The 26,430-nt window shown below is 41.7% G+C and overlaps 1 protein-coding gene across 1 annotated transcript in view; it reads left to right on the top strand.

Annotated features, from left to right (window-relative positions):
* Window positions 1-23,893, top strand: part of ELAPOR2 (endosome-lysosome associated apoptosis and autophagy regulator family member 2) — a 91,532-nt gene extending 67,639 nt beyond the window's left edge. The window contains exons 8-22 of the mRNA XM_079304346.1: window positions 478-566; window positions 2,935-3,115; window positions 3,860-3,988; window positions 4,916-5,006; window positions 5,914-6,016; window positions 6,807-6,944; window positions 7,728-7,988; window positions 9,587-9,760; window positions 11,191-11,380; window positions 14,681-14,777; window positions 15,926-16,027; window positions 18,589-18,715; window positions 19,486-19,664; window positions 20,347-20,512; window positions 23,112-23,893. Coding sequence (XP_079160472.1) covers window positions 478-566; window positions 2,935-3,115; window positions 3,860-3,988; window positions 4,916-5,006; window positions 5,914-6,016; window positions 6,807-6,944; window positions 7,728-7,988; window positions 9,587-9,760; window positions 11,191-11,380; window positions 14,681-14,777; window positions 15,926-16,027; window positions 18,589-18,715; window positions 19,486-19,664; window positions 20,347-20,512; window positions 23,112-23,171 — 2,087 coding nt within the window. The 3' untranslated portion in view covers window positions 23,172-23,893. The remainder of the gene's footprint in view (window positions 1-477; window positions 567-2,934; window positions 3,116-3,859; window positions 3,989-4,915; window positions 5,007-5,913; window positions 6,017-6,806; window positions 6,945-7,727; window positions 7,989-9,586; window positions 9,761-11,190; window positions 11,381-14,680; window positions 14,778-15,925; window positions 16,028-18,588; window positions 18,716-19,485; window positions 19,665-20,346; window positions 20,513-23,111) is intronic.
* The last annotated feature ends 2,537 nt before the right edge of the window (window positions 23,894-26,430 follow it).

The raw sequence follows: 26,430 nt of genomic DNA, 5'->3' as shown, positions 1-26,430 counted from the left end.
TTATGTTTGAAGGAATGAGGGTTTGAGGGAGTCATAGAGTGGTTTGGGTTGGAAAGGACCTTAAAGATCATCTGGTTCCAACCCCTGTGCCATGGACAGGGAATTTTCCACTAAACTAGTTTGCTCAAAGCCCCATCCAACCAGACCTTGATTGTTTCCAGGGATGGGATATTCACAGCTCTGGGTGACCTGTTCCAGTGTCTCACCATCCTCAGACTAAAAAACTTCTAATAATTGTCCTTGTGTACACTGAATCAGTGAATTTCAGTGTGACAGTATAAGCATAGATAATAATTTCCCTGTTCCCCTGCTTCTTTTCAGGGGAAGCTTGATGTAGATTACATTAAGAGCTTGCTTTTTCATTTCATTTTATAATTTTCTGTTGACTCATTTTAGCCTCCAGATTTCAGGCTTGTTACATTTTTTTCCAGGGACTATTTGATAGTTTAATATCCTGTTTCTCACTGTTTCTTTTAGAGGAGGGATCCAGTGCATGCATAGAGAGACCTCCATGCACAAGCAAAGACTTTTTCCAGATCCATACCCCATGTGATAAGGAGGGAAAAGTAAGTAGAAGGCATGATACTATTTTTAAGCTCTGTGGCCTTATTGCTATCTCTGCATTTGAAAAGAAGGTAGCTGTTTTTAGGAATCCATTTCCCAAATTTGCTTCCAGTATTGAATCTGAGTCTTTGGGCTTGTCCTTTTTCTGCCCTCTCTGCAGCCTGTTTCCCTCTGTAAGAATCTGCCAGTTATGGGTCTGCTCAAGGGATATGCTGTGGTGAGATGATAAGCTCCTTGCACTTGTGATGGGTCTGATGGGATGTTCTTCCACATTTCAATGCTGCTGGAGCACAGGGAGAAGTACTGTCCCAGCATAAAACCATCTGTTCAGTTGTTAAAATCTTTCTGGCATGCTTTAAACCTGTGGTGACTATCCCAGCAGCACCCAGGCATAATTCAGGTGGTACCTGAATTATGAATACCATTGGTTATGACCATCTCTGAGGTGAAGGAGTGTTTGGCTGCATGGGTGTGACGTGTGTCATGTCCCTTGGGTTTAGCATCAAAGAAGAGCCTGTGGTCTCATAGCCTGGGGTGCTCATGTGCAGCAGCTTAGCTGCTGGTAATGTGCATGGGATCCCTCAAATTACCTGGACTCTCTAGACATTGTTTCACCCAGAGAGCTTAGATCCACCTGGTCTCTCAGAGGGACCTGCTGGTGGAATAGCCTGGCTTTGTCCTGGCAGTCAAGCAGAATTTTTGGAGGAATTTGGAGAAGAAACTGCTGTTTACTGTTATAGGAAGCCCACAGAGGTGTGGACACATGGTCAGGACTGTTTTGTTTCTTTCCTTTCCCGTCTCTCTTTGATCCCATCTCTCAGATGGAATTGCAAATAGTCAAATTCCCTAACACCTGTATGTTACTGGCCTAATATTTGCTGGCATGATTATTTTGGAGTCTCCTGATCAGTGAGGGCTAAAATGCAGTGAGAGCTCATGTGCTTTGATAATGAAGCATCAGTGAGTTTTTCCCAGAGCTGTCAGGCTCTGCAACTGGTCCAACTCACTGATTTCTGCCCTGTTAACTGTCTCTAACGACTCAAGAAATTAGCAGCAGTGTTCAGGGCTACACCCCCAGGTACAGCTTTAATTGCAGCCTCCTATGGATTGTTCTGTCACTGCTCTGTGTGGTTCCTGACACTGAACAAGTTCCTGTTATTTGACCCTTTTCCTGCCTGTTCACTGCCCTTCCCCTTCAGTGATGGGCATGATTGGAATGTAAGTGGGTTTTTCTGCAGACACCTTTCACTGTCCAGTTGCAATGACAGCAGCAGGTGTCACAGGCACACAGACACTGGCTGAGTTTTCAGGATGGGTTTTGCTGTACTCCCCAGCCATCTCTCCATGTGATGCAGCTCAGTGAGAGGGCCTAACCCTGCAGGCCATCAGAGGAGGACAGTGGCTGTAAAGGACCAGCCTATTGATCCAGTGCAATGCCCAGTGTGACAGGGAGTCTGATCAAACTCATGAGGTGAAATCTCCCTTACCTGAGTCTCCAGCCTCAAAGATCCCTGATTGCTGGGACCAAAGGGTAGAAGAACCCAGAGTGGGAGCTGTGGACAGGGTAAACTCTTCCCAATTGGATTTCTGAGCTGTGGAACTCAAAGTTTAATCTTGAGATATAAAACCTTTTCAGACAGAGACACAAAGTCAGATGAAATTTGAGACACAACTTTGTGGGTGATGCATCTCACCCAATCCTTCTCCTGAAGGCAGAAACTTGTGTCCTCGAAGTGGGGTGATGATGAAGAGGTGATACTGTTGTATATGGTAACACCAGAGTCTGACTCATGTTAGTGTTCATAAACTGCTCCTTATGTGCTGCCAAGGGATTGGAGGGGCTTGGGGAGAGCTCCTGCATGGTTTTGACATTCTCTCAATAAGTGAAAAATGGCAGGAGAAAAACTGGGGACTTTTCAAAGAACAGGCCAGTATGAATTAAAAATGCAGAACTTGTGGTTCTCTGCTAACAGATGCCTTCTCAATAAAGGGCTTTTATATGGCAGAAGTTATATTTTGTGTTACTGTGGTTAAAATGCAGAGATTGCATATCCAGTTAGAATTATTTATCTGATGTTCCTCAGAACCATTTACATGGGGAAATTTACTAATTAATGAATGAACAGTAATACTTGTTTTAAACTTCACAATTTTATTTTGTTCCTAAAGTCTGATATCTTGGAATCTCCTGTGAACCCAATCACTTCTCTTACCCTTACCCTTCCTTCCCTTTATTGTCCTGGATGTGCAAGGTCTGTTTTTGGTCTCAAATGACAGGAATCCTCTAGTTTACAAGGGGTACTTTGATTGGTGCATCTAGTCCTAAAACTTCATAGTACACTGTGTGAGCTCAGTGTCTCCTCCTTCCAGACTCAGGTCATGTACAAGTGGATTGAGCCCAAGATCTGCAGAGAGGATCTCCCTGATGCATTGGCCCTGCCTCCCTCTGGAGAGAGGCAGGACTGTCCACCCTGCAATCCTGGCTTTTACAACAATGCCTCATCTTCCTGCACTCCCTGCCCACCAGGCACATTTTCAGATGGGACACAGGGTAGGATAAATAAATAAAATCTCATGTGCCTCCAAAGGCAGTCATCTGCTTGCATGTGACTTGGTTTAGTGACACATCATCATAAGCCAGTGTTCATTTTGTATTAAATACTTGTTAAATAACATTGGAGAGTGGGATGTGGATATCTGTTTTCTCTCCTGGGTCCTTTCTTATCAGGGATTGCTGCACTGACTTGACCTGCTGTGCTCTGGATGCATTTCTTGGCTGATATAAACATTCTGAGCATTATTTTAAGGGGTTCTAAGAGGGGAATCAGAACTTTTACAGTCAGCAATTTCTCCTCAACCATTCTTCTGTCTGTGCCAAATTATTTCCCATGAAAACCTTATTTTAAGCCCAGTCAGATGAATACCCTGCCAACACTGTCTAACCTAAACTCTGGCTTGTTGATTCTGAGATGCATTGGCTCAATGGTCCCCTACAGCATTTTGTGGGAACTCTTGTTTATCAAACCTTCAGCTGAATCTATTAAAAAGTAAGTGTGACTTGGAGGACCAATTGCAGATTACTTAGCACAATTTTATGATCTACAATTTACAGAATGCTGGTCTCACTTCTACTCTCCAGGTTCTGATAAGTCTTTGGCTGTTGAACTACAAAGGAATAAATTATTTTCTTTGCTTATTGCTTTCACCAGAGAGTAAAAAAAGCAGTATGTTCTTCAAAACACTGTTTGACATGTGCCTTGGCTGTGTGATATCCTTTTCTGCCTCTCACCCTTAGAGTGCAAAGCCTGCCCTGCTGGGACTGAGCCAGCTCTTGGGTTTGAATACAAGTGGTGGAACATCCTGCCAGGAAACATGAAGACATCCTGCTTTAATGTTGGCAACTCCAAGTGTGATGGGATGAATGGTGAGCCAAACTCCCTGTGCTGAGAGCCTGTTCTCCTGCATGGATCCCTGTTGTAATGGAGCACCCATCAAAATGAGTGAGCTCTTGGCTGCATGACTCACAGCACAGTTTCCTCCCTTTCCTTTAGCAGCACCAGGCTTGAAATTTCCTGTGGGAAGCAATGTCACACTATCACAAAGAAATAAAAAAATCTGTTGTACACCAGAAGAGGGCAGGAGCTGCAGCCTATGTGAAGTTCCCTCAGCAAAGACCTGTCCCACCACTGACTTTAGTGCATCTTCAGATCCCCATTGAAAAAAGCATTGCTTTGTCCTCTCCCTAGTTTACCTCATTTTCTGTTTTGTGATAGCTATGCCCTTCGAGGTCACACATAATTCTTTTGGAAAACTTAATTACAGTCTGTAATTTTGTTCCTTTAGTGCTCAGAGCTTTCTGTCTGCACATGTGCTAAAATTGCAGCAGAGAGCAGTCACAGCTCACTGGTGAAAATGATCCTGCTTGGGACTTCTCCAGCCTTCTCTGACAGATTTTCCTCCATCTGATCCACCCTGTCAGACTGATGTAACTCAAACTTTGAATTATATGTGTTGAGCAGAGGGGAGCTGGAGTATGTGCTTAACATTTAACAAGCAGATTCACTGATTCATCTGTTTTAAGGGTGAAAGATAGATGGATCATCCCTCTTGAGCTGCCCAGCACAGTCAGGGAATATCAATTGCTTTGCTGATTTGAAAGGTGACAATTGCCTCTAAAATCAGCAGTTCATACAATTGCTAAAGTTCTTCATTCAAAAGCATTGTGATATTGTTCTGTAGTTTCAGGCATCTTTAAAATACATTGAAATACTGAATTGTTTAAAAATTATGGTACCATAGATTTCTTTTGCCATCCATTTATGGAATTTTTTTCTTTGTCTTTTGTGTGAAGGTTGGGAGGTGGCTGGTGATCACATCCAGAGTGGGGCAGGAGGCTCTGACAATGACTATCTTATCTTGAGCCTGAACATCCCAGGATTTAAGTAAGGAATGGGACATTTTTTCATCTATTTCTTAGTTATTTCTGTCTCTTACACTTCTTTCATACTATCCCAGGGATGTTCTGAGTTTTTCTTTCTGAAGTAGAATAATGTAATTTATGAGAGGAATCTTGAATTTTATTCCCATGTCTCCTTTGTCCACTGAGGCAGGCAAGTGTGTGAGACCTTGGTTTTTAGCAGTATTTGCTTCTGTCTAAGATACAGCCACTTGGCTGTCTGGAAACTGAGAAAAGATGTTGGTATCCTTCTATTTCTAAATTATTCCACAGTAACCACCTAAACCTGCCATGGGGTGGATACTGGAGCCTGCCCTAAAAGTATTCTAGTGAAACCCAAGTTACTTTGCCCTGTGGCTCCAGGCAGCCTCCACAGTCTATGCTTCCCTTGGAACCAACAGGGAGATGCAAACACTGCAGGAGAATGGGAATCCCACCACTCCTGAACCCTCAGACAGGCTGAAATACCTACTTGAGGTGCTTGTGTCTCTGTCAAAATAGTGAGCTTAGACCTCTAGCTCAGACCAGGTGCTGAATGTTGAGACCAGTAAGATGTGAAAGATGAACCTGACCCTCCCTTTGTTGTTTTTCAGCTGAGGTAGATGAAATTGCATTGGTATAAATCACTTGACGTGTGTAATGTATTTTTATGAGGTTCCGCAACAATATGGTCAGATTTGGGTTTCATTATAAAGAGGAACTGTACCATAAAGAACTTAGACACTGAAAAAATGATACCCAATACCCAGTGCAGAGGCTCCTGCCATTCTGCAGGGACAGGTTTTCTGTGACAGGACTTTGATGGCTTCACTGTACAAAAAGGAATTTGAAGGATTGACTGCTGCCTGTCTGGAGAGCACTTTGTAAATATTTGTTCCTTCTCTGTTAAACAGACCTCCAACATCAGTGACAGGAGCAACTGGGTCCGAACTCGGACGGATTACATTTATTTTTGAGACCATCTGTTCAGCAGATTGTGTGCTGTACTTTATGGCAGTAAGTGAGACCTCTTTCTCCATGACTGAGGACTGAGCCTCAGTCCTAAAGTGACTGTGTATTCCACATGTCATTTTAATACCTCTGCACAGGTGTGATTAGTTGCACTTGGTTTATTATGATTAAGCATGGCATTAGTTTGGTATCTGCAGTGTCCTTGCAGGAAGGATTTAATGAATGACCGAGTGAAATTCCTGCATCACATGAGTTGTGAACCACAAATGGTATCAGCTTGTTCTAAAAGTAATCAATGGACAATAAGGAGCCAATTTTCCCATGTTAAACTGACTGATGAAATTATCAGTTTCTTGTGCTATTGACTTGGCATCTGTTAATAGACTGACAAGTCAAGACAAGTCAAGATGTGAGACAGAGGGATAAGAAGAGGACAGTTTGGAAATTTAGACTTGGTCCTGTCAATAACCTGGAGGATCAGTAGGGCAGCAGACAGATGTTTGTTTAAATGTCCATTAGCTGAGAAAGGCAAATAGATCTGCAATGGCTCCCTTCAATTGAAAGGAGAAGCCGGTTCTTTTTTATGTTTAGTGGCTCTTTAAAGGAACTTTCTATTAATTTGAAGAGAATTGAGTGGAAATTAGGTGGAAATTTAGAAGAGTCTGAAAATTTGCTAGCTGTGCAAAGCAAAATAAGTATGTATGCTTTATTAAATGTTAAGTGCAATTGTGGAGTCCTTTTTATATGTTAATCTCTACATCATGAAACATTGGTGCTTAGTGTAGTACGACCACATGGTTTGTTCCTTTTTTTAAAAAATATTCCCATTTTGTAGGATGTTAATCGAAAAAATACCAATGTGGTGGAATCATGGGAAAGAAGTAAAGAAAGACAATCCTACACTCACATCATCTCCAAAAATGCTTCATTCACATTCACCTGGGCCTTTCAGAGAATAAATGAGGGGCAAGATGTAAGTACTTCTTTATGTGTGGGGCTTTACAACATGACATTCCTTGGACACTCACTGCCAGGGCTCTAGCCCTCTGTTGAAGCTCACAGGTTTCTCATCAGGGGCGAGTGGCTCTCACCACACCCTGGGACACAGCTGTGTATAAACCATGAGGAGGGACAGAGCCATGGATGAGCTGATCCCTGAATTGGTGCACAGAGATGTGGGTACACTGGGATGCAGCTGCCAGGGCTGGGTTTTGCCCAGGCTGCCACAACAAGCCCGGATAAAAGGCTCCATATGGAGCAGATTCTCCAGGCTGCTTCAGGCAGACTTCAGCCACAAGGTCCTTGGATGCAAGCAATGCCTAAAGCTTAGGCTCTCAGCTCTTTTGTGATTTTAATTTTCATTTGCAGTACCTTCTTGGCCAGCAAAGAGGAGACCGAGAAAGCTGCACAGAGGTTCTGCAGAAATTTATTTCTTCTACGAAGGGGTCTGAGCAGCATGAATACACGAGATATTAAAGGGGCTTTTTATAGGATTAGGGTGCCTTAGAAAATGAACCAATGATATCAAGGATTGAAAACTATCCAGCCACTTAAAGGTTTTAGGTAAAAGCGATCAATTACCTAAGGGATTGAAAAAAGGACCAATTAAAGCACAAAGAGATAAAGCCAGGGTCTGCAAGGGGGCTAAGGTATTTCAAGCATTAGTCATTCTAAGGAAGCAATTCCTTATCCAAGGGATGATTTCCCAGGGAGGTTCCTGCTCCTCCCACAGCGTGTTTCCCTGTCTGTGTTCCAGAGCAGGCAGTTCATCAATGACATGGCCAAGATCTACTCCATCACGGTGACCAACGCTGCGGACGGCGTGGCCTCGTCGTGCCGCGCCTGCGCGCTGGGCTCCGAGCGCTCGGGCTCCTGCGTGCCCTGCCCGCCGGGACACTACATCCACAGGGAGAGCAGCCAGTGCAGGGAGTGCCCGGCCAACACCTTCCTCTCCATCCACCAGCTCTATGGCAGCGAGGCCTGCATCCCCTGTGGGCCTGGCAGCAAGAGCACCAAGGTACCTGCAGGATCTTTGTGTTCTCCGACGGTTCTTAGGGACAAACTCCAGAGCCCAGTATAAGCTGATGGTTACACTAACAATTTATTACACACAGAGAGGGTGTAGATATTGAGAAATCCTACTGAGGGCTGCCTGCTACAGCCCAAAGTAGGACAGGAATTGGGAATGGGATAATGGGATAGGAAAAGGATAATATAATGAAGGGAGGGAGGAAGAAAGAAATGAAAAGCAGAGGGTAAGCGTGAGGAGGAGAGAAAGGAGGGTGAGGGGTTACGAGAGAGAGAGAGGGAGGGGGAGTGAGGAGAGAGGAAAGAGAAGGGAATGAGAGCAAGAGAGGAAGAGTAAGAGGAGTAAGAGGAGTAAGAGAGGAAGAGAGAAGTAAGAGAAGAGAGGAAGAGAGAAGTAATAGAGCAATTTCCCGTTTACAACACTTTAAATTTCTTTCTACTATGAATAATTAAATTTCCGCTAATCAATCTAGTACAAAATACAACTTCTGTACCATTTACATACAGCCTATAGGAGTTTTCGTATTACCATAGTGTGTTGTACTTTAACCTTTAGCAAGGGCTTTGACCCGTTTGTAGCAGAAGTCATTGTTTCATCAAGGAGGGGATTACCTCGCTGGCCACTCCATTGTCTTCTAGTTACTTAGTAACTAAAGCTTGGTGTCTCGAAAGTGGCTATAATTTCAACATCATTTTCAGAATTTAAGCTTTCATATTTGTGGGGTTTCACCATTTCATTCTGCCCAACAGTACCAACCCCGTGTTCTGGGCGATGGGCAGGCAGTGCTGGTTGGGCTGGGAGCTCTCAGAGGGCTGCTTCCAGTGCCTTGTGAGCCCTGCAGTATGGCTATAGCCAATTAGCCCACCAAAGGTGCCACTAGTCTAGTTTCTGTTTGCAAATAATCAAGGTGACAACATCAAAAGAAGGTTCATTTCAAGAAGCTGTATTGTGGGCAGTGTACAAACAGGGCAAGAATCTACGTTACTTTCACCAAAACTCTTCCAGATGCCTGCTCTTTCAAATTCTGGGACTTCAGTGTTTCTGAGCCTTTAGAAACCTGTAACAAGTTCCTCTTACATGAAATTGTAAGCATATGTAAACATTTACCATGTTCAAGGAACTGCATAGGTACTAGAAGAATGTTGCCAGTTTGTTTTTATTGTGACTGTCTTCAGCTGCCTTCATATCCTGCCCTTGTTTCTTGAGCTGTTTCTTGTGTTTCCTTTACAAAATGCAAGTGTAACCAAGACCCTGTTTTGGTTTGTTTACAGGGCTTTAAGCTGGAACATTGGGATCCTAAAAGCACCCAGAACAAAACAAAGCAAGAAATTGCATTCTCTTGGTTAATGCAGCAGGAAACAAAAAGACCAGGCTCAGGGAACATTTTAGTCCTGATATGTGATTGCAAGGGGCTGAAATGGCAATGGGAATTATCCCAAGGGAAAGATCAGTTACAGGAATAGGACAGAGTTCCCCTTCATCCTTAACAGGGGAGGCAGTCCTGTCTGCACCCATGCTTTAACTCTGAGGTGAATGGTTTGCTGCTGTTCCATAACTGCTCTTTAATGGATGCCTCTGCCTTGCAGGACCACTCTGCCTGCTTCAGTGACTGCCTGGTGTCCTATGTCAAGGATAATCAGAGCCTGAATTACAATTTTAGCAACCTCAGCCAGGTGGGCTCGTTGATGAGTGGACCTAGCTTCACTTCCCGAGGGACCAAGTTCTTCCACTTCTTTAACATCAGCCTGTGTGGGAATGAGGTAAGCTCAGCTGGGGCTGAGGGTTGGGAGGATGAACCAATTTGTTGCTTGTGTTGATGCTCTGGGGCAACACTGGCACAGGACAAAGACTCCCTTTCAGCTGAGTTGTCATCAGTACTGTGCAAACACTTCCCTTTGGATCTTGCTTTGCAGTGCAAGAGGATTTTTGAGCAGCCAAATGATTTTCCATAGCAGAGATACTGCATTACAGGCCATAAATAAACCTCAGAAGAAAATTCCAGTCACACCCCTGCTTTTTCTTTCTTGTGCCTATAAGTCACTTGCATCACCACCTTGGCCTTTGTGTGCTGCCACCAAGGAGCTCAAATGAAGAGCTGGAGTGTTTCAGCTGGCAGCTGCTTTCCATGTGTGTCCCTCATTGCTTCACTGGAGATGTTGTGTGCAGAGCCCCTGGTCACCCTGCTGTCTGCCAGTGGCTCAGATGCCCAGTGCTGACTTTGCAGCCTAGTGGTAGGAAAATGTGTTTAGTCTGTGAGTTACTTTAGTCTGTGAGCATGTTGTCACACATAAATTGACTTTCAGAGCAGTGCCAGTGCTGTACATATCCCATGAAAGCCAACATGTGCAGTTAACAATAATGCTCAACCCTGTAAAGTTCTGAAGTAATTTTGCCATGTACCAAAGCATTTGCATGAGTTAAGGCAAATGAGTGGTCACATTTCTTTACAGCATTTTGCATACTTTTAAGCTTCAATGTGTGTTTAAGTAACTAACCTGGATTAGAGCTTCTGACAGCTAGATCCACAAACACACAGATATGCTCTCTCCTCTGTGGCTTTGGTCTTCACTTTCCCAAACTACTACAATGATAGTACAGTACAACTAACCATATGATTAGGTGGTGAGTGCTTGACATTTTGTTAGGAAAATTGAGTCTGGTAATTTGTCTTTCATTGCTGTTGCTCTGATTCTAGCACTGATCTTGACATACGACATTAAAGCAGTCTTAAAGGCTCTATATCTGTTTAGGGATTTCATGTATTTGTGCTTTGAAAATATTTTATCTGGATTGAATCCCAAATAAAGATATATTCTACAGTATATTATTTAAAGGCAAGGGAAATAGGGTTTTCCTTTGCAAGCCATTTTACTCTGCCAGTAAATAGTGTGCTGTCAAGATAAACAAAGAAGAGTGCTCCACAGTGCAGATTGCTGATAAGGCACCTGCCAGAGGTGACATTGTATTTCTTAGTCTGTACAAGGCTTTAATCTGAGCTTTGACAATGGCACAGTTTGTTGTGGTTTGTCCCTCTTATGACAGACACACAGAGACATCAACTTGTTGTAAGGCAAAGTAATGAATTTCATCCAGTTTGCAATCAGGAAGTTTGCAATCTCTCTCTTCCCAAACTTTTTCGCTTCTTATCAACCACCAACAGCTTCTCCCTTTTTTTCCTGATTGTCCACAGGGGAAGAAGATGGCAATTTGCACTGACAATATCACAGATGTTACTCTGAAGGACATGGTTGCAGAATCAGAAGATTTTTCCAATTTTGTGGGAGCTTTTGTCTGTCAGTCCACCATCATCCCGTCAGACAGCAAGGGCTTCCGCACAGCCCTGGCTCTGCAGTCCAACAGCCTTGCTGACAGGTTCTTAGGTACATGGTTTGTCTCCTTCTTGTTGTGAATGTGCTCTCATGTATTTGGGGCTGCAGAGTAAATCCTTCTTGGCTCAGCAGCTGCATTAGGGGCATGAGGGGCAGCCCAGACCAGCCTGAGATGGTTCCTGAGCTGTGAAGCAGCTCTGCACAGATGAATTTGTGTTTGCTGATGTTTCAGTTCAGCTGCTGGCTGGAGGAGAAGAGTAAGGGCTGTGCACATTTTTAGTTTTCTGTTTCTGTGTTATTCACTCCTCCTTGTGCTTGGTTTGGTAGGTCTCATGGTGCATAGCATTTCAGCACAGAAATCTGGAGAGTGTAATTAAAAAGCACTGGTTTTCTATTATGTTCTGTACCCACCTCACTCAAGGCAAGACCAATGACTGTGATAGTCACATTAATCCAAGTGTTTCTGCCTGTGCCACGATCCCACTTGGGCAATTTTAGAAGAAGGAGCTGATGTGGGGACATAATTAGGCAAGGAATCAAGAGGCTTAGGGCAGCACGTGGCTGTGCACATCATTAAGTTTTATATTGGTCCAGCTCACAAGTTCCCAGAATCTGAGGCCAGATGAGACAATGAAGTCATTTGGTCTGCTCACCTATCCATTACAGGCACAGAGTGTTTGTACTTTCTCTGTGGCACTGAGCCCAGAAACTTATGTTTGACAAAAGCACATCTTTGGAAGAGCATTCAGCCTGGATTTTTAAGACTGCCAGAAATAACAACTTTGCCACAGTCACTGGTATTTTTTTTCCCACTGATCAAACACTATCTCTGTGTTTGTGTTTGTTTTTAAAGCAGGCTCGTATCCTATTTGAATTTCCCTGACTTCAGTTTCCAGTTCTTGCTTTTTGTCAGTCTTTCTCCAGCTCATTTTCCTTCTTGAAAAAAATATTTTGTGTACTGGAATCGTCACACCCTTCTGATAAATTGACAAAGTTCTTCTAATTGTCTTGCTATCATGTATTTATTTTGAGCACCTGAATAACTTTTGAGGCTGTTTCTACACCTTCTATAAATTTTTGTATCTTAAAACATAGAATGGATTAGTATTCCAGTATTTAATGTGCTATAATAACAATAGAAATCACTTTTCTATTTGGAATCCCCACATCCTTCTTTCTCCAAACTTAAAGAATTTCATGATGGCTTCTTGGATCTGATGTTCACTCTGGATATTTTTTCTAAGTTACAGTTTCCAAGGGAAAAACTCTCTTAAGACTGGCCTTCAATTCTTGCTGCACTTGTCTTATATTGAGTTTGGGACCAAGTGAACCAAGCAACCAAGTTGCTCTGTATCTTATTTTTAATCCTCTTAATCTTTGTCCCATCTACACACTTTACCAGCATGGATTATGCAGTTACTTGCAGATTCCTGATGTTAATCTTGCATTTTCACACTTCAATATCGATGCCTAGAAAAGCCTGGAGACATCCCATGTTTGATGACAATTTCCCACGGCCAGATAATTTTATAATGACTTAGCTAAATAGTTTTTAATGCAGAGTGTGCATTTAATTGATAGTACACTGCTAACCTTTTAATTTGAACTCATGTGGTAATTAGTGAAATGCTTGATAAATTTACATAACTTTCTTTAGCAACCAAATTAATCAGGACACAAGGAATGAGATCAGATTTGTTCAACAAGAGAGTTTCTCTATAAATTCTTGTTGACTTTCTCTCATTGTGTTTCTGTCTATGATCTGAAACCCATTTTCCATCACCATTATTTTGTCTCTGTGAGAGCCACATTGAAATTCAGGTCATCATATCCCCTCTTCATGAGTCTTTTGACAATTCACTGTCATCAAAAGCTCTGTTAAAGGTCACTCTTAGGTATGGGTTTCTAGTTCACAAACATTCATGCCAGTAAATGCCAATATTTTCTCCTGCCACTGGGGGAATGAGGGCAGTCATTATCTTGAAAAAGAAGGAGATAGTCCTGATTTTTTTCCTGATACAAAGAGAAGATACCAAGCTCTTCTGGTGCCTTTTTAATCTCAGTTGCTAAATTTTAAAATGGTTGAACTTTGCCTTTCCTAACATAACAAGGATGTGGACCTGCTGAAGTGAGTCCAGAGGAGGCCAAAGCATGATCAGGGGGCTGATCACCCCTCCTGGGTGACAGACTGAGAGAACTGGGATTGCTCAGCCTGGAGAAGGCTTCAAGGAGAATTTAGAGATATCCCAGTACCTAAAGAGATTACAAGAGAGCTGGAGAGGGATATTTTACAAGGTCATGTAATGACAGAACAAGGGGGAATAACTTCAAAATTAAAGAGAGTAGGGTTAGATTAGGTATTAGAAAGAATTTCTCCCCTGTGAAGGTGGTGAGGCAGTGGCACAGGCTGCCCAGAGGAGCTGTGGCTGCCCCATCTCTGGAAGTGTTCAGGAACAGATTGGGCAGGGTTTGAGCAGCCTGGTCTAGTGAGAGGTGTCCTTGCACATGGCAGGAGGTTTGGAACAAGATGATCTTTAAGATGCTCCCAACCCAAACCATTCGGGGAGTCTGTGATTCTATGAACTGTTTCAAGAACAAGTGGGAAACTTATTTTCTTCAGTCTTTTCACAGTTTCTGAGCACTGATACTTGTTGTTCTAGCAATTTTTAACTCCCTAGAAGGATACAGCCCCATTTGTACAATTCCCTCTTTGAAATGTTGTAGTGGAGCACCAATATTTTCTGTCTTTTTCCAACCCTCAGATCACAGGGTTGGAAGGATTCCTAAGAACTTTGGTTACTTGCATTTTCCTCCATTTCAGCTTTTGCCTAAAATCCATGTAGTTCAGACACCAGTCTGTCATTTGTTCCAAAATGTGCCATCAAGGCTTGCCTATGATTCCATAATCCTTCTGAGTCTTGCAATTTCATCTCCCACAATGCTGCAAATTGCTCAGGTCATTACATGGTTTTGATGTGTGAGGGTTTTACACTCAAGGCATATGCTCTGAGTGGTTGCATCAGATATCTTCAGCAGTTCTTTGCCAGCCTAAATTATTTTATGTTTCTTTAATATCTAATGATTGCTTTAAATTAAAATAAAAGAATAATAAATATTTACACCGGTGTTTTATTTTTTTTTTTAATTTTGCTATGTCTACATGAGGAAATCAGACTATATGAGGAACATATGCATTTGCAAAGCTTAGTTAGAAAAAAGTGTGTGTAATGTACAGTAATGCTATTAAATGCTATTGACATCCACACCTTTCAGACTGAGAAAGTATTACATGTGGACCCCTCAAAAATCCATTAATAGTTTGCTCCTTTTTTTTTATATCTCACATTTTAGGAGCTACTGTTGAAACAACGCTGGAAAATATCAGTATCAAGGCAGATATGTTTCCTCCCTCTCCAAGCAAAGTACCAGATGTGCACTTCTATTACAAGTAGGTAAAAAAATGCTGCTTATTGCTATGTCAGATGTCTTCATTTGTTTAAATGAAAGTAAAACTGTGAGGGGGATCTATAACTCACTTTTAATCTTTACCACTTTAATCAGTATCTGCCTGATATTGATTGACATGTTGAAGATTATCTGATAAAATTAGCAAACACTCTTTTCTCAAATCTAAATTAGTCTTGATCCATAGGAAGAGATACCAGAGCTTTGATTCATCCAGATGCCACTTTCAGTGTTCTGTTACTTTCTGTATTTTCTCCTATATGACTTTGAAATTTCCACTTCTGGTTGCTTATTTTCTTTCACTTTCATTTGTGTTTAGTTTGATGCTACAAAAAGGAAGTAATCAAGATGAAAAGCAATTGTTTCAACATTCACAGTTACTAGCATGCTTTTCCCATTCTTCACTCTTCTCCATAAAAAGAATTTCTCAGTTTGGGTAGGAACCAGCTCAAAGATCAGCTCAGATCAGATGTCTGTGTGCTGGATTTCATGTCAGCTGTGTTTCTAAGCTGGGACTTAATTGAACATAGGACTTTGGATGTCAGCACTTAATGTTTATGTGAACACTTAAATGATGTGTCAGATTCTGCAAACTGAACCCCACACCAGTGACCCTACTTTGAAAATATTATGAATTGACTTACACTGTCTATCCTGCTGGGATAAGATTTTTTTGATCACCTTTGCCCTGTGCTATTTCAGGACAGTTTGGTTCTCAGGTTGCAAGGCTGGGAGTGAGCCATCAGAACCTCTCCAACACCAAGCACAGCCTCTGTGATTCTCCTTTTCAATCCTTTTATTCTGTTTTGTGGGAAAGCTCACTCCTTGACACAGCAGATTCCAAACTAACAGTTCTCTGAGTAGCATCTCAGAGCACTTTGAGATTTAAATGAATTGGTGAGCCTACCCTGATTCTGTTGCTTTTTTTTTGGTTGCTTTTTTCTGTTTTGTTTTGTTTCTTGTTTGTTTTTTTGTTTTGGTTTTTTTTTTTCACCTGGCAAAGTCAAAAGCACTGTGGTAAAGGTATTTTGTTAGTATTGCAGCTGCATGAATGTATACAGACCTATGGAAAAGCAATATCCATTTATTGTAGCGGGAATATGTTACTTTTCTCCTCTTGTTTGACATTAGGTCTTCAACAGTGACAACCTCCTGTGAGAATGGCCGTGCAACTGTTGTGACAATGAGATGCAACCCCAACAAACCAGACCAAGGAGAGCTGTCTGTGCCCAGGTATTTCAGTCTTTGTGTCCTACTAGTGCCAAAAAGCCTTTGCTCCTCAGGTAATCTTTGCAAAACTCATTAGTAATTTTATATTATAATACAATAGCAATGAGGGGTGCTCTCTCCCTCATCAGTCACTTTTTTCTCTTAGGTTCCCATCAGCTTCCAGCAGACCAACTGATCTGTGTTTAGGCTGTGTGGCAGACTGTTCTGAGCTTAACACAAAAGAAAATGTAGTGATGTCTTCTTGTCTCCACTTCTCCTTTATTTCAGTTCCTGGTTTTAATCTTTGGCCTTCTGATTAGAACTGCCTAGTTGAGGCTTTGAGAGGCTGTTTTTCTTTCTTGATCTACAGCAGTGGCTAGGGAAAATTATTGTTTTGGGAAAAGAGCAACCTGTTCTAGGAACTTTGAAATCTGCTATTGCAATGCTTATGTGAGCTCTGTCTATTTTATGTTTGGAATATATTTAATTATATGTTTCATCTCTGTATCCTGTCTGTCTTGTACCAGTTGTTCTTAATTTGCCTGACTTCTTTTCCCCTTCAGTCTGATTTGAGGGACTTTAAAAAGCTTCTTTCTTCCAAAATCCTGTTTATGCCTGCATAAACATAACTTAAGGCATAAGTATCATTGAAAAAATGCAGAGGAAAAAAAGCAGTAAAAGAATTAATTCTATTTCTCTTCAGCAACACACTGTGATTTTCAGAAGCTTCCTTTAACTCTGATTCAACTTCAACCCTCCTCTTTGGTTATCAAGAACCATTTTAGTCTGTCTGGATCTTACTACAAATCTGGTGATAGCTCTCAGCCCTCCTCCTTCCCAAAAGCTGAGCCCCCTTCCCTAAAGTTAAAGTGTGAGAAGTGTGGGATCCTTTGGTCCCTGCCCCTCTCAGGACACACAAACTGTGTTGCCTGAATGAAGGCAGAGTCTCCTTCACAGGTGATGGATGAGTGATTGATGTTTGAGCACCTTTGGAGATTCTTACCCCAGTTTCTGAGGGACCTGGCCCACTACAGATTATGCTGGGCAGTAAACCACTATCAGCTTCTCTCTGAAAATTCTTCAGTTGTTCTTGCAGTGGCACAGATAAACATGATGTGAATGGTGATAAAGCACCAGCAGGGAGGGAGGAACAACCCACCTTGCTTTTGAAAGTGTGAGCATGAGCAGAAATGGCACACTGTACCTTATCTCAGTTTGTGTTGACTTCTCCTTTCCTATCCCCCTTTGATTAGCACAGCAGTCAGCTGTTTTCACACAGTGAGGTATCAGATATATGCCAAATAATGTAAATCCCTTGATCCTCCAGGCATGGTGTTTAGTATCACATGAAGCCCCAGTTAAGACGAAAGCAGTTGAGGAGAAAGGTCTGTCAGTGCTCCTGCCATATATGTTGGGAAAATGCTCCATAATTCACAGAGGAAGGTACCTGTTGTCAGGTATTCAAATCTGGATAAGCCAGAATGGGCTTTTAGGGCTGGGGATATTTCAGTGCTTCAGATCAGGATTTCAGATTTCCAGATGATATAGAACAACACAGCTTTAAATCCATTTCTTTATCTGCATGAATATATTTCATATTTACATGACCAAACTTTTTGCATGGCCTTTGGCCATTGCTGCTGTTGGACCTGATGTGATTGTCAGTAACAAAATCTACGTGACTGTCCTGCCACTGCCAGGACAACTTTCTTCTGCAGGCTGAATACAAAATAGGCCATTAGTTTTTCTTGGAGTAAGAGAAGCTGTTATCTCTTCATTAACTGGTGAACATCCTTCTAGTAATTAACTGTGACAGTACAAGTCCATTCCATATGGACTAAATTAGACAGACATCATTAGAACAATGGCAGGAACTAGATAGCAGCATTCACCTGGAACAGCACCCTGTGCTGAACAGTGATGGAGGTGTTTGCTGTGCTAGGGAAAAACTGGAGTACTCCTCTCCTCTCCCTCCTCCTCTCCTCTCCTCTCCTCTCCTCATCCTCTCCTCTTCCTCTCCTCGCCTCTCCCCTCTCCTCCCTACTCCTCTCTCTCCTCTCACTCTCCCTCTCCTCCTCTCCTCTCCTCTCCTCATCACTCTCACGCTCCTCTCCTCTCCTCTCCTCCCTCTCCTCTCCTTCTCTCCCTCTCCTCTCCTCTCCTCTCTTCTCACTCATCCTCTCCTCATCCTCTCCTCTCCTCTCCTCTCCTCTCCTCTCCTCTCCTCCCCTCCTCTCCTCTCTCCTCTCCTCTCCTCTCCTCTCCTCATTTCCGCTTCCTCCTCTCCTCTCCTCTCCATCCTCTCCTCTCCTCTCCTCTCCTCTCCTCTCCTCTCCTCTCCTCTCCTCTCCTCTCCTCTCCTCCCCCCTCCTCCTTTTAGACCTTGGACAGTTCAATATCTGTTTTCACTTGAGAAGGAATTTTACAAACTGGGAAAAATTCTTCCCCCAGATTCTTCCATCTGCTAACTTGATGGATGCTTACCCATTTCTCACACTTCCCATTCCCAATGTCCAGCAGCAGTGTGGCTGAGGATGCAAACCCCAGAGTGTCTCTTTCCTAACTGAGCTCTGCTCTCCTTGTAGCTCCTGCCCCGCGGGCACCTGCGATGGATGCACTTTCTACTTCCTGTGGGAAAGTGCAGAAGCTTGTCCTCTCTGCACAGAGCAGGACTACCACGAGATTGAGGGAGCCTGCAAAAAAGGATTTCAGGTACAGGACCCATGTCTCAAAGTCAAATGGGCTCATTTAGGTATAACTTGGACTCCTGTTGAAATTTGTTGGGCAAGTTGATATGTAAGTGGGTTGGAAGATCTCAGGCCAGGCTCAGAGCTGGCTTGGATGCAAGCTGAGGGAAGAGCTGTGTTGAGACTCAGCAATGTTTGTGTCTAGGGCAGCGTGGCTCCTGTAAGAGAGCTGGCTTGTGCTGGCCAACTCTGTGAGTAAGGATGTGAACTCTCAATGCATTCATGCATGCAGGGCAATTATTGCTGAAGGATGGAGTGTCCAAAGGATTTCAGTTCTTTCATAGCCATAAACATCAGGGGCAGGCTAGAAAGGTTTCCAAATGTCAGTTCATAAATTGATCGTACTTGCTTACAATGTTTTTGCTGCTGCCTTCTCTAGTCAAATATTAGGAAATCCTTCCACTAGTTCAAGCTCTTCTGTTGATCAGTAGCTTATGGGCAGGCAGAGTTTAATCCCAATATCTGTCCAGCCCATACTGTGTCACATGAGAGCTGTACAGAGGAGGAAATCCTTTTGCCATGCCTGAACCTGCAGGCACAAGCAAGGGGATGACTGATTAGACAATATAATTAATTGAAAACCTGAAGTCTGAAAACCTGAAGGATGTGTTTTGGTTTGCTTTCCCTGAAAAGTTATCTGACCTTTCTATCTCAGAACAGCTTGTCTTGTGTAAGTTTAAACAGTTCTCTCTTTTCCTACAAGCAGCTCACTTTTTGGTGTTTTCTGTTTGAAAGGAAACTTTATATGTATGGAATGAGCCAAAGCATTGCATTAAAGGAGTTCCCTTGCCAGAAAAAAAGACCAGCACTTGTGAAACAGTGGATTTTTGGCTTAAAGTTGGAGCTGGTGTTGGTGCTTTCACAGCCGTTCTGCTCATAGCCTTGACTTGCTATTTTTGGAAGAAGAACCAGAAGTAAGTACTGCAAATTGTGTTCTATATAAAAGTTAGCTAAAAGCTTGATGGAGTGACTTTTCCTGCATCTGACTTTATGACACTGTTGATGAGAAGTACCTTTGTAGGATCAATCCATTAATACACTAAGTTGATGTTTCTTATATCAACGGTGGCAGTAAAAAATTCTAGTGAGAAGGGAATAGAACATCCACAGTAGTTTGCAGTGGCATAATTTCCCAATAGGAGCTGTATTTTTAACCCTTGAGAGTTTGAAGTTGACTTTAGGTTCTGAAGCAACATGGCTTTCTCAAACTCTGAAGACCAGAAGGGTATCTTTAGTCTAATTAGTCCCTTTCAGCTTGGTCAAAAATTAGGTTCTTGGCCATATTGCTTATTTCTATTTTGGTTGTTGCCCCAACCAGCAATTCTTCATGTAGGAAGCCCTCTTGACCTCCCCAAGGTGTTTTGGGAAAACATGGTTCTTTTATAAGGATAGAAGACTAATTGGAGAGCAAGAGCTCAGTGTATTGTTAACATTATTTTGGTTACATATTTTTAATGATTGAAAAGTATCTAATTTCCTCAGTATCTACCTCAGGAGTAACTATGTGGGAGGACTGCAGACAGTCTAAATTATAAAATCCCTGACTATGGGACATTTGAGAAAAAAATCTGTTCCTGTGTGGCTTTATATCTTCAGGCTGGAGTATAAATATTCCAAATTAGTGATGACGACGAACTCAAAAGAGTGTGAACTGCCAGCTGCTGACAGCTGTGCAATAATGGAAGGAGAAGATAATGAAGAAGAAATAGTATATTCAAATAAGCAGTCACTGCTGGGGAAGCTCAAATCCTTGGCAACAAAGGTGAGTAGTAATTACCAATATTAATACTAAAAATAATTATTACCTTTATTTATTACTGGATGTGTTGAGTCTTTGATGGTAATTTCACAGCAGTGCAGTCTCCCACGCACACCTCATCCAGTCCATAGTGATCTGCTGAAATCCAGTCTGGATAAAATTCAGAAATGTTGTAGGGTTTTGGGTAAATGCTCCTTCCTGCACAAAGAGAATTCAGTAGAATTTTTTATTGCATGAGTGACACCAGAGAAAAACAGTTAATGGCAAAGAGAACCTTTTTGCCCAGAGTCCTCCCAGGCACATCCATTGCTGAGACAAACACAGTTTTTAGGGGTTGAAAAAATTAACATTGGCAACACAGCCACCAGCCAGCTGCTTGCAGCTCACCTGGGCTGGATTCCTGGCTGACTTGAGACCATAATTTTGGGTAGGATTCAGCTGAAGAGGAAGCATTAGCTTCAGCCTGTTGCTCAACACAGCAGCTTCCTCCATTTCAGTGGGAAGCAGCACCAAAAATGCATTTTTTTTTTCTGCAGTAGATGTGATGCGGATTGTTGCATGTCTCAATTGATAGCACCAGAATCTTTGAACATTTCTGAGAGGAGTCACAGAGCTTAGTAGATCCAAAAGGCTCTTTGGTCTTTGTTCCAAATGCCTTGAAATCTGTGCTATGGAAAGGGCAATGTTGTCTTTAGGGGATTCCATTGGGGGCATCTGTTATGATCAGGATAAAGGCAAATGACATTTTCCCTTTCAAACAGTTTTGTTGAAATGAGTTTCTTAGAAAGTCTCCTAAAAGATCATAATAAAAATTAATTTAAAAACCTTGTACTCTAGTTTATTATCCAGATAATATCTCAGAATGTTGAATTTTGAGATTTTTTTCCTTGTCTCCCTTTTAATTTTCTTTCTGTGATTGAGTGCAATGTAATTAAAACTTGTGTTCTGCCTTTCTTTTCCCTTATTATTCTCTTCTCTTCATTCTTTTAATTTTTTTATTTGACTGGTGTCCTCTTGCCATGCTACCTGCTCCTCAGATATCCCTCCTATAAGTTACCATTTCACAGATAATGTGCAGAACTTTCCCTTGACCCCAGCCTGACTATTTGTCCTGCAAAATCAATATTGTTCCTTGTGGCAAGGGGCAGAAATCCAATATTAATTCTTAATTTAATATTGAGAATATTAAAAATGCAAATAAAATCAAATCACATAAAATTTTCTGGTGATGTTGCAAAAATAGAAGTAAGTATTCAGTATTCAGGTAACTTGAATGCCTACTTGGAGGTTTTTTAATGTTCCTATATCCACTGTAGCAGGCCTCCTGAGTGTTCTCTCCTTTCTCAACAAGTTTGTCAGATATTTCTAAGCTTATTTCCTTTTTTCCTGCTAGATAACAATAGCTGGCAAACTTGACTTCCAATACCTCATTAGTTTACTCAACTCTGTGTCCTGTATCCCTGCAGATAACTCAAATTTAATATATATTTATTGAAAACAAATGTTATAGGCATTGCTTGTTTATGCAAAAGCTGAAGAAATTCATATCCTGCTACATATGCATGTAAAATTCAGAAAAAATATATGGACAAGAACAAGGGAGAAAAAGGAGAAATGTAAAATGAGAGAGAAAGAAAATCTGTGTTATCCTAACTATATGTTCAAGCTTCAGGCTATGGCATTTCTGCCAGCATGTCACAAAGATATCAGTGTGTTTGAGTACCCAAGGCATTGAGGGCTAGGCCTGTAATATAGAAAGGGATGACTTGTTTTTAATGAGAAAATAGAAGCCAAATAATTACAAACCTGTTTGAGACTGGGGGCTGTTCCAGTTGTGTCTGTTGTCTCCAGCATGACAGTACCAGGCCATTCAAAACACATATTTTTCACTAGACTAGCATAGTCACTAGGAAAATTTCTCCCCTTCTTTCTCATGTCTGTACCAGGTTGTGCTGATCTGAATGGCTTTAAAAATCAGATTATGAAGGTAGTTTAAGAGAGTTTGCAAACTATTTGGGTGTGTATGTCCACATTTCTTGCTCTCCCTGATTCCTGCTGGCCAGATGGCCAAGGCTGGCACCCAGCAAATGAACAGAGAGAAAACTCAACCCTTTAGCCCTGATATTTAAGATGGCAAATGATTTGTAGACTTGCTTTGTTTTGTGGGTCTCCCAGAGCAAGTGTTGAGATTGGAATCCAGGAGCAAGGCAGTGGTGTTCACACTCACATGCTGTTTCAAGCATTCTGTATATTGCAGGGAACACATTAATAAGTAATAATAACCATAGTGATGATTATTACCTTGCAATTCCCCAGCTCAGACTACCTATCTTATTCTATGAATATGAAATGCTGACTTTCCCTGTACCTTCTAAAAAAAGTACCATGAACAACAGCTGTACCATAATTTTATTGGTTTTGCAAATTTTTACACAATTAGTAATGTTATTAAATATTAAAGGTAAATCTGTGCACTTAATTACTATAGTAAAAATAAAGTGAAGTTTCTGGCAAAGGATATTGAGAGAAGAAGTGATTGTGCTGTCAGCTGGAGAGATTTTGAGGAAATCCACTTGATGGGAACCTGTCTTTTACATTGCAGGAAAAGGAAGATAATTTTGAATCTGTTCAGCTGAAATCTTCAAGATCCCAGAATATATGAAGAACTAATGCTGCCTTCAAAGATACAAACCTAATTTCTATTTTTACAGGACCATATTTTAAACATGTTCTGGCACACATTGTAGTGGTGATCTTGGTGAGAAATGCTTGGCCATTTAGGAGGAAACAAGACAGGAAGCAAACCAGAAAATTGGATTGCCTTACTATGTGATTGAGTACCTTGCCAAAAAAAAAAAAAAAGCAGATGCTTGGATTCCATACTGGGAATGAAATTCAACTCAGGAAGAGATATACATACTGCAAATAACATTAATTTTTTGCATTTACCTGGGCAACACTCAGGCATGCCATGTGATTTATAGGTACCTTTCGTTTCCTTCTCACTCCTGTGCATATTCCTAAGAAATTCTTTTCAGAGAGGCCTGCAAGCCCCTGCAAGGGTTGTGTGCTGTTGTTTACTGGCATAACTGTGAGTCTCTCCTGAAATCAAAATTGTCAGTGGTACTTGGAATGAGCCTCAGGTGAGTTTTGAACTTTGGAAAATGCATTTGATTTTAATGCTTTGAAGGTCTGGATGGTCTGTGTTGACCTCTAATACAAGAGGAATTGTGTTGCACCTGCAAATCAAACCCATTCTGGTGCCTAAGTTGGGGCCATCAGGGTTGGAGTAAAACCTAGTGCTGTTAAATTTAAACTTGGAAACAGCTGTTGTGTGAATTGTAGGTCTGGGCCCCTGAGCTTATAGGCAGTAGCAGGTTCAAACTCTATAAAGAGATGTAAAGTGGTACCCACAGTGCAAGTTGCACTTGTCCTTCTTTGTGGGACCTTGTCCTTTCAGGAGAAGTCTTTGGCAGATTCAATGTCCTCCCTTGGGCTGTGTCACTTTTCCCAGGGCTGAGAACCAGCAAAGCCTGAACTCTGGAGCACAGCAAAAATCTGCTTTTGGGAATCAGGGATCAGCTTGGTCAGCTGGGAGGCTTATTAGAAATACTCAGCCTTCATTATTCCTGAGCCCATGAGAGGAAGGGGGATGGATGGGTGGGTGGATGGATGGATGGATGGATGATGGATGGATGGATGGATGGATGGATGGATGGATGGATGGATGGATGGATGGATGATGGATGGATGGATGGATGGATGGATGGATGGATGGATGGATGGATGGATGGATGGACGGATGGATGGATGGATGGATGGATGGACAGATGGATGGATGGATGGATGGATGGATGGATGGACGGACGGACGGACGGACGGATGGATGGATGGATGGATGGATGGATGGATGGATGGATGCACAGATGGATGCACAGGTGGATGCACAGGTGGATGGATGGATGATGGATGGATGGATGGATGGATGGATGGATGGATGGATGGATGATGGATGGACGGATGGATGGATGGATGGATGGATGGATGGATGGATGATGGATGGATGGATGGATGGATGGATGGATGGATGGATGGATAGACAGATGGATGGATGGATGGATGGATGGATGGATGGATGGATGGATGGATGGATGGACAGATGGATGGATGGATGGATGGATGGATGGATGGATGGATGGATGGATGGATGGATGGATGGATGGATGGATGGATAGATGGATAGACAGATGGATGGATGGATGGATGGATGGATGGATGGATGGATGGATGGATGGATGGATGGATAGATGGATAGACAGATGGATGGATGGATGGATGATGGATGGATGGATGGATGATGGATGGATGGATGGATAGACAGATGGATGGATGGATGGATGGATGGATGGATGGATGGATGGATGGATGCACAGATGGATGCACAGATGGATGCACGGGTGGATGCACAGGTGGATGGATGGATGGATGGATGGATGGATGGATGGATGCCCAGCAGAGCTGAGCATGGGTTATGTACTTGCACAGCATCTCAATGCATCCTGTGTCAGTGCAAGTACCAGCTATGGAGGAAAGGCACAAAGCAGTGCCTTGGAAACTGGAGGCTAGGTGGACTTTTCCATAAAATCAGCCACATTGTAAGCATGTGATCTTCATAATATCCACAGTAATAATTTCCTGAAATTCTCTCTGAGGTCGAACTCAAAGGAATCTGAAACTTAGGCAAAAAATATTGGAGCAAAATTATGCAAGACTTGTATAGAGCCAGAGAAAAGGAACAATGATTCTTGTATTGACCTCTGGTCAGACTCATATTTCCATTGCAGCAAATTTATGTGAATTATGGAATGCATCAAAACCAGAAAAGAGACATGGGCAGAAATAGTCTTTTTCCTATGAGGAATATAGATTTTTGATTTTATATGACTGAGCTATCAATAAAAGAGGGCCCACTTTTAAGTAAAATTTAAATTAAACTGAATTTTCTGCACTCTGAATACTTTATTATACTCTAGATGTGGACAAAAATTTTCTGAAGTTTAGATTTTTTTTCATTAGGGAAAATTCAGCTCTGTTATTTTATAGTTCCAGTCAAAGAACACACACTTTATTATTTTGATGGGAGATCCTTCAGGCATCTTAACTGGTGTACATTTTCTGTTGGTCTTGAAAAGGCACTTCACTTTCCCAACAAATATTTTTATGGGGTAATGTTGAATGTATATTAAATACACATTCCTTTTTGTATATTTTGTACCATTGTACACTTATTATTGTACATTGTATTTGTTGTCATGATGTCATTTATATATGGTTGTCAAAGATGATATGCTCACAGAGTAAATGGTTATGGCTTTGGGATTTCACTTCTTGGATCTTTTATGATGAGGGTTTTTATGTTGTTGATTTTTATTCAACTAGTGTGTTGTAGCATCAAAGATATATATATATATATATCTGATGGACATTCATAAAATAAAGTAAAAATATATTTGAAATTTTGGACTTGAGATGTTTGGTGGCACTGAAGCCTTTCCTGAACATTGCAGATCTTCAGTCACGAGTAGAGCTTTTCACTGCCATCAAATTGCATTTGTCTACATCTCCTTTAATTTCTTCCCTTCTCTCTCCATATGTTTTTTCAACCATAATTACAGTTCATTCTCCAGAACACCATTTCTTTTTTCATCACTGGACCCATATCCCTGTAAAGCAGAAATGCCTTAATTTTTATGAACTATATTTAATTTTACTTAATACCACACAGGTTTCATTTGGTTCCCTTCTCTTTCCATTATATTTTCCAAATAAAATGGAATGGAATTTTTTGACAGCTGTGACAGACTTTGCTGTATGACTCTCCTCAGCTCTGCTTCCAAATGGTTTCTCATGATGTTGTTGAA

The sequence above is a fragment of the Erithacus rubecula genome (genome assembly GCF_903797595.1).
Source record: "Erithacus rubecula genome assembly, chromosome: 4".
Classification (NCBI taxonomy): Eukaryota; Metazoa; Chordata; class Aves; order Passeriformes; family Muscicapidae; genus Erithacus; species Erithacus rubecula.
This window is presented reverse-complemented; position numbering and strand designations above follow the sequence as displayed.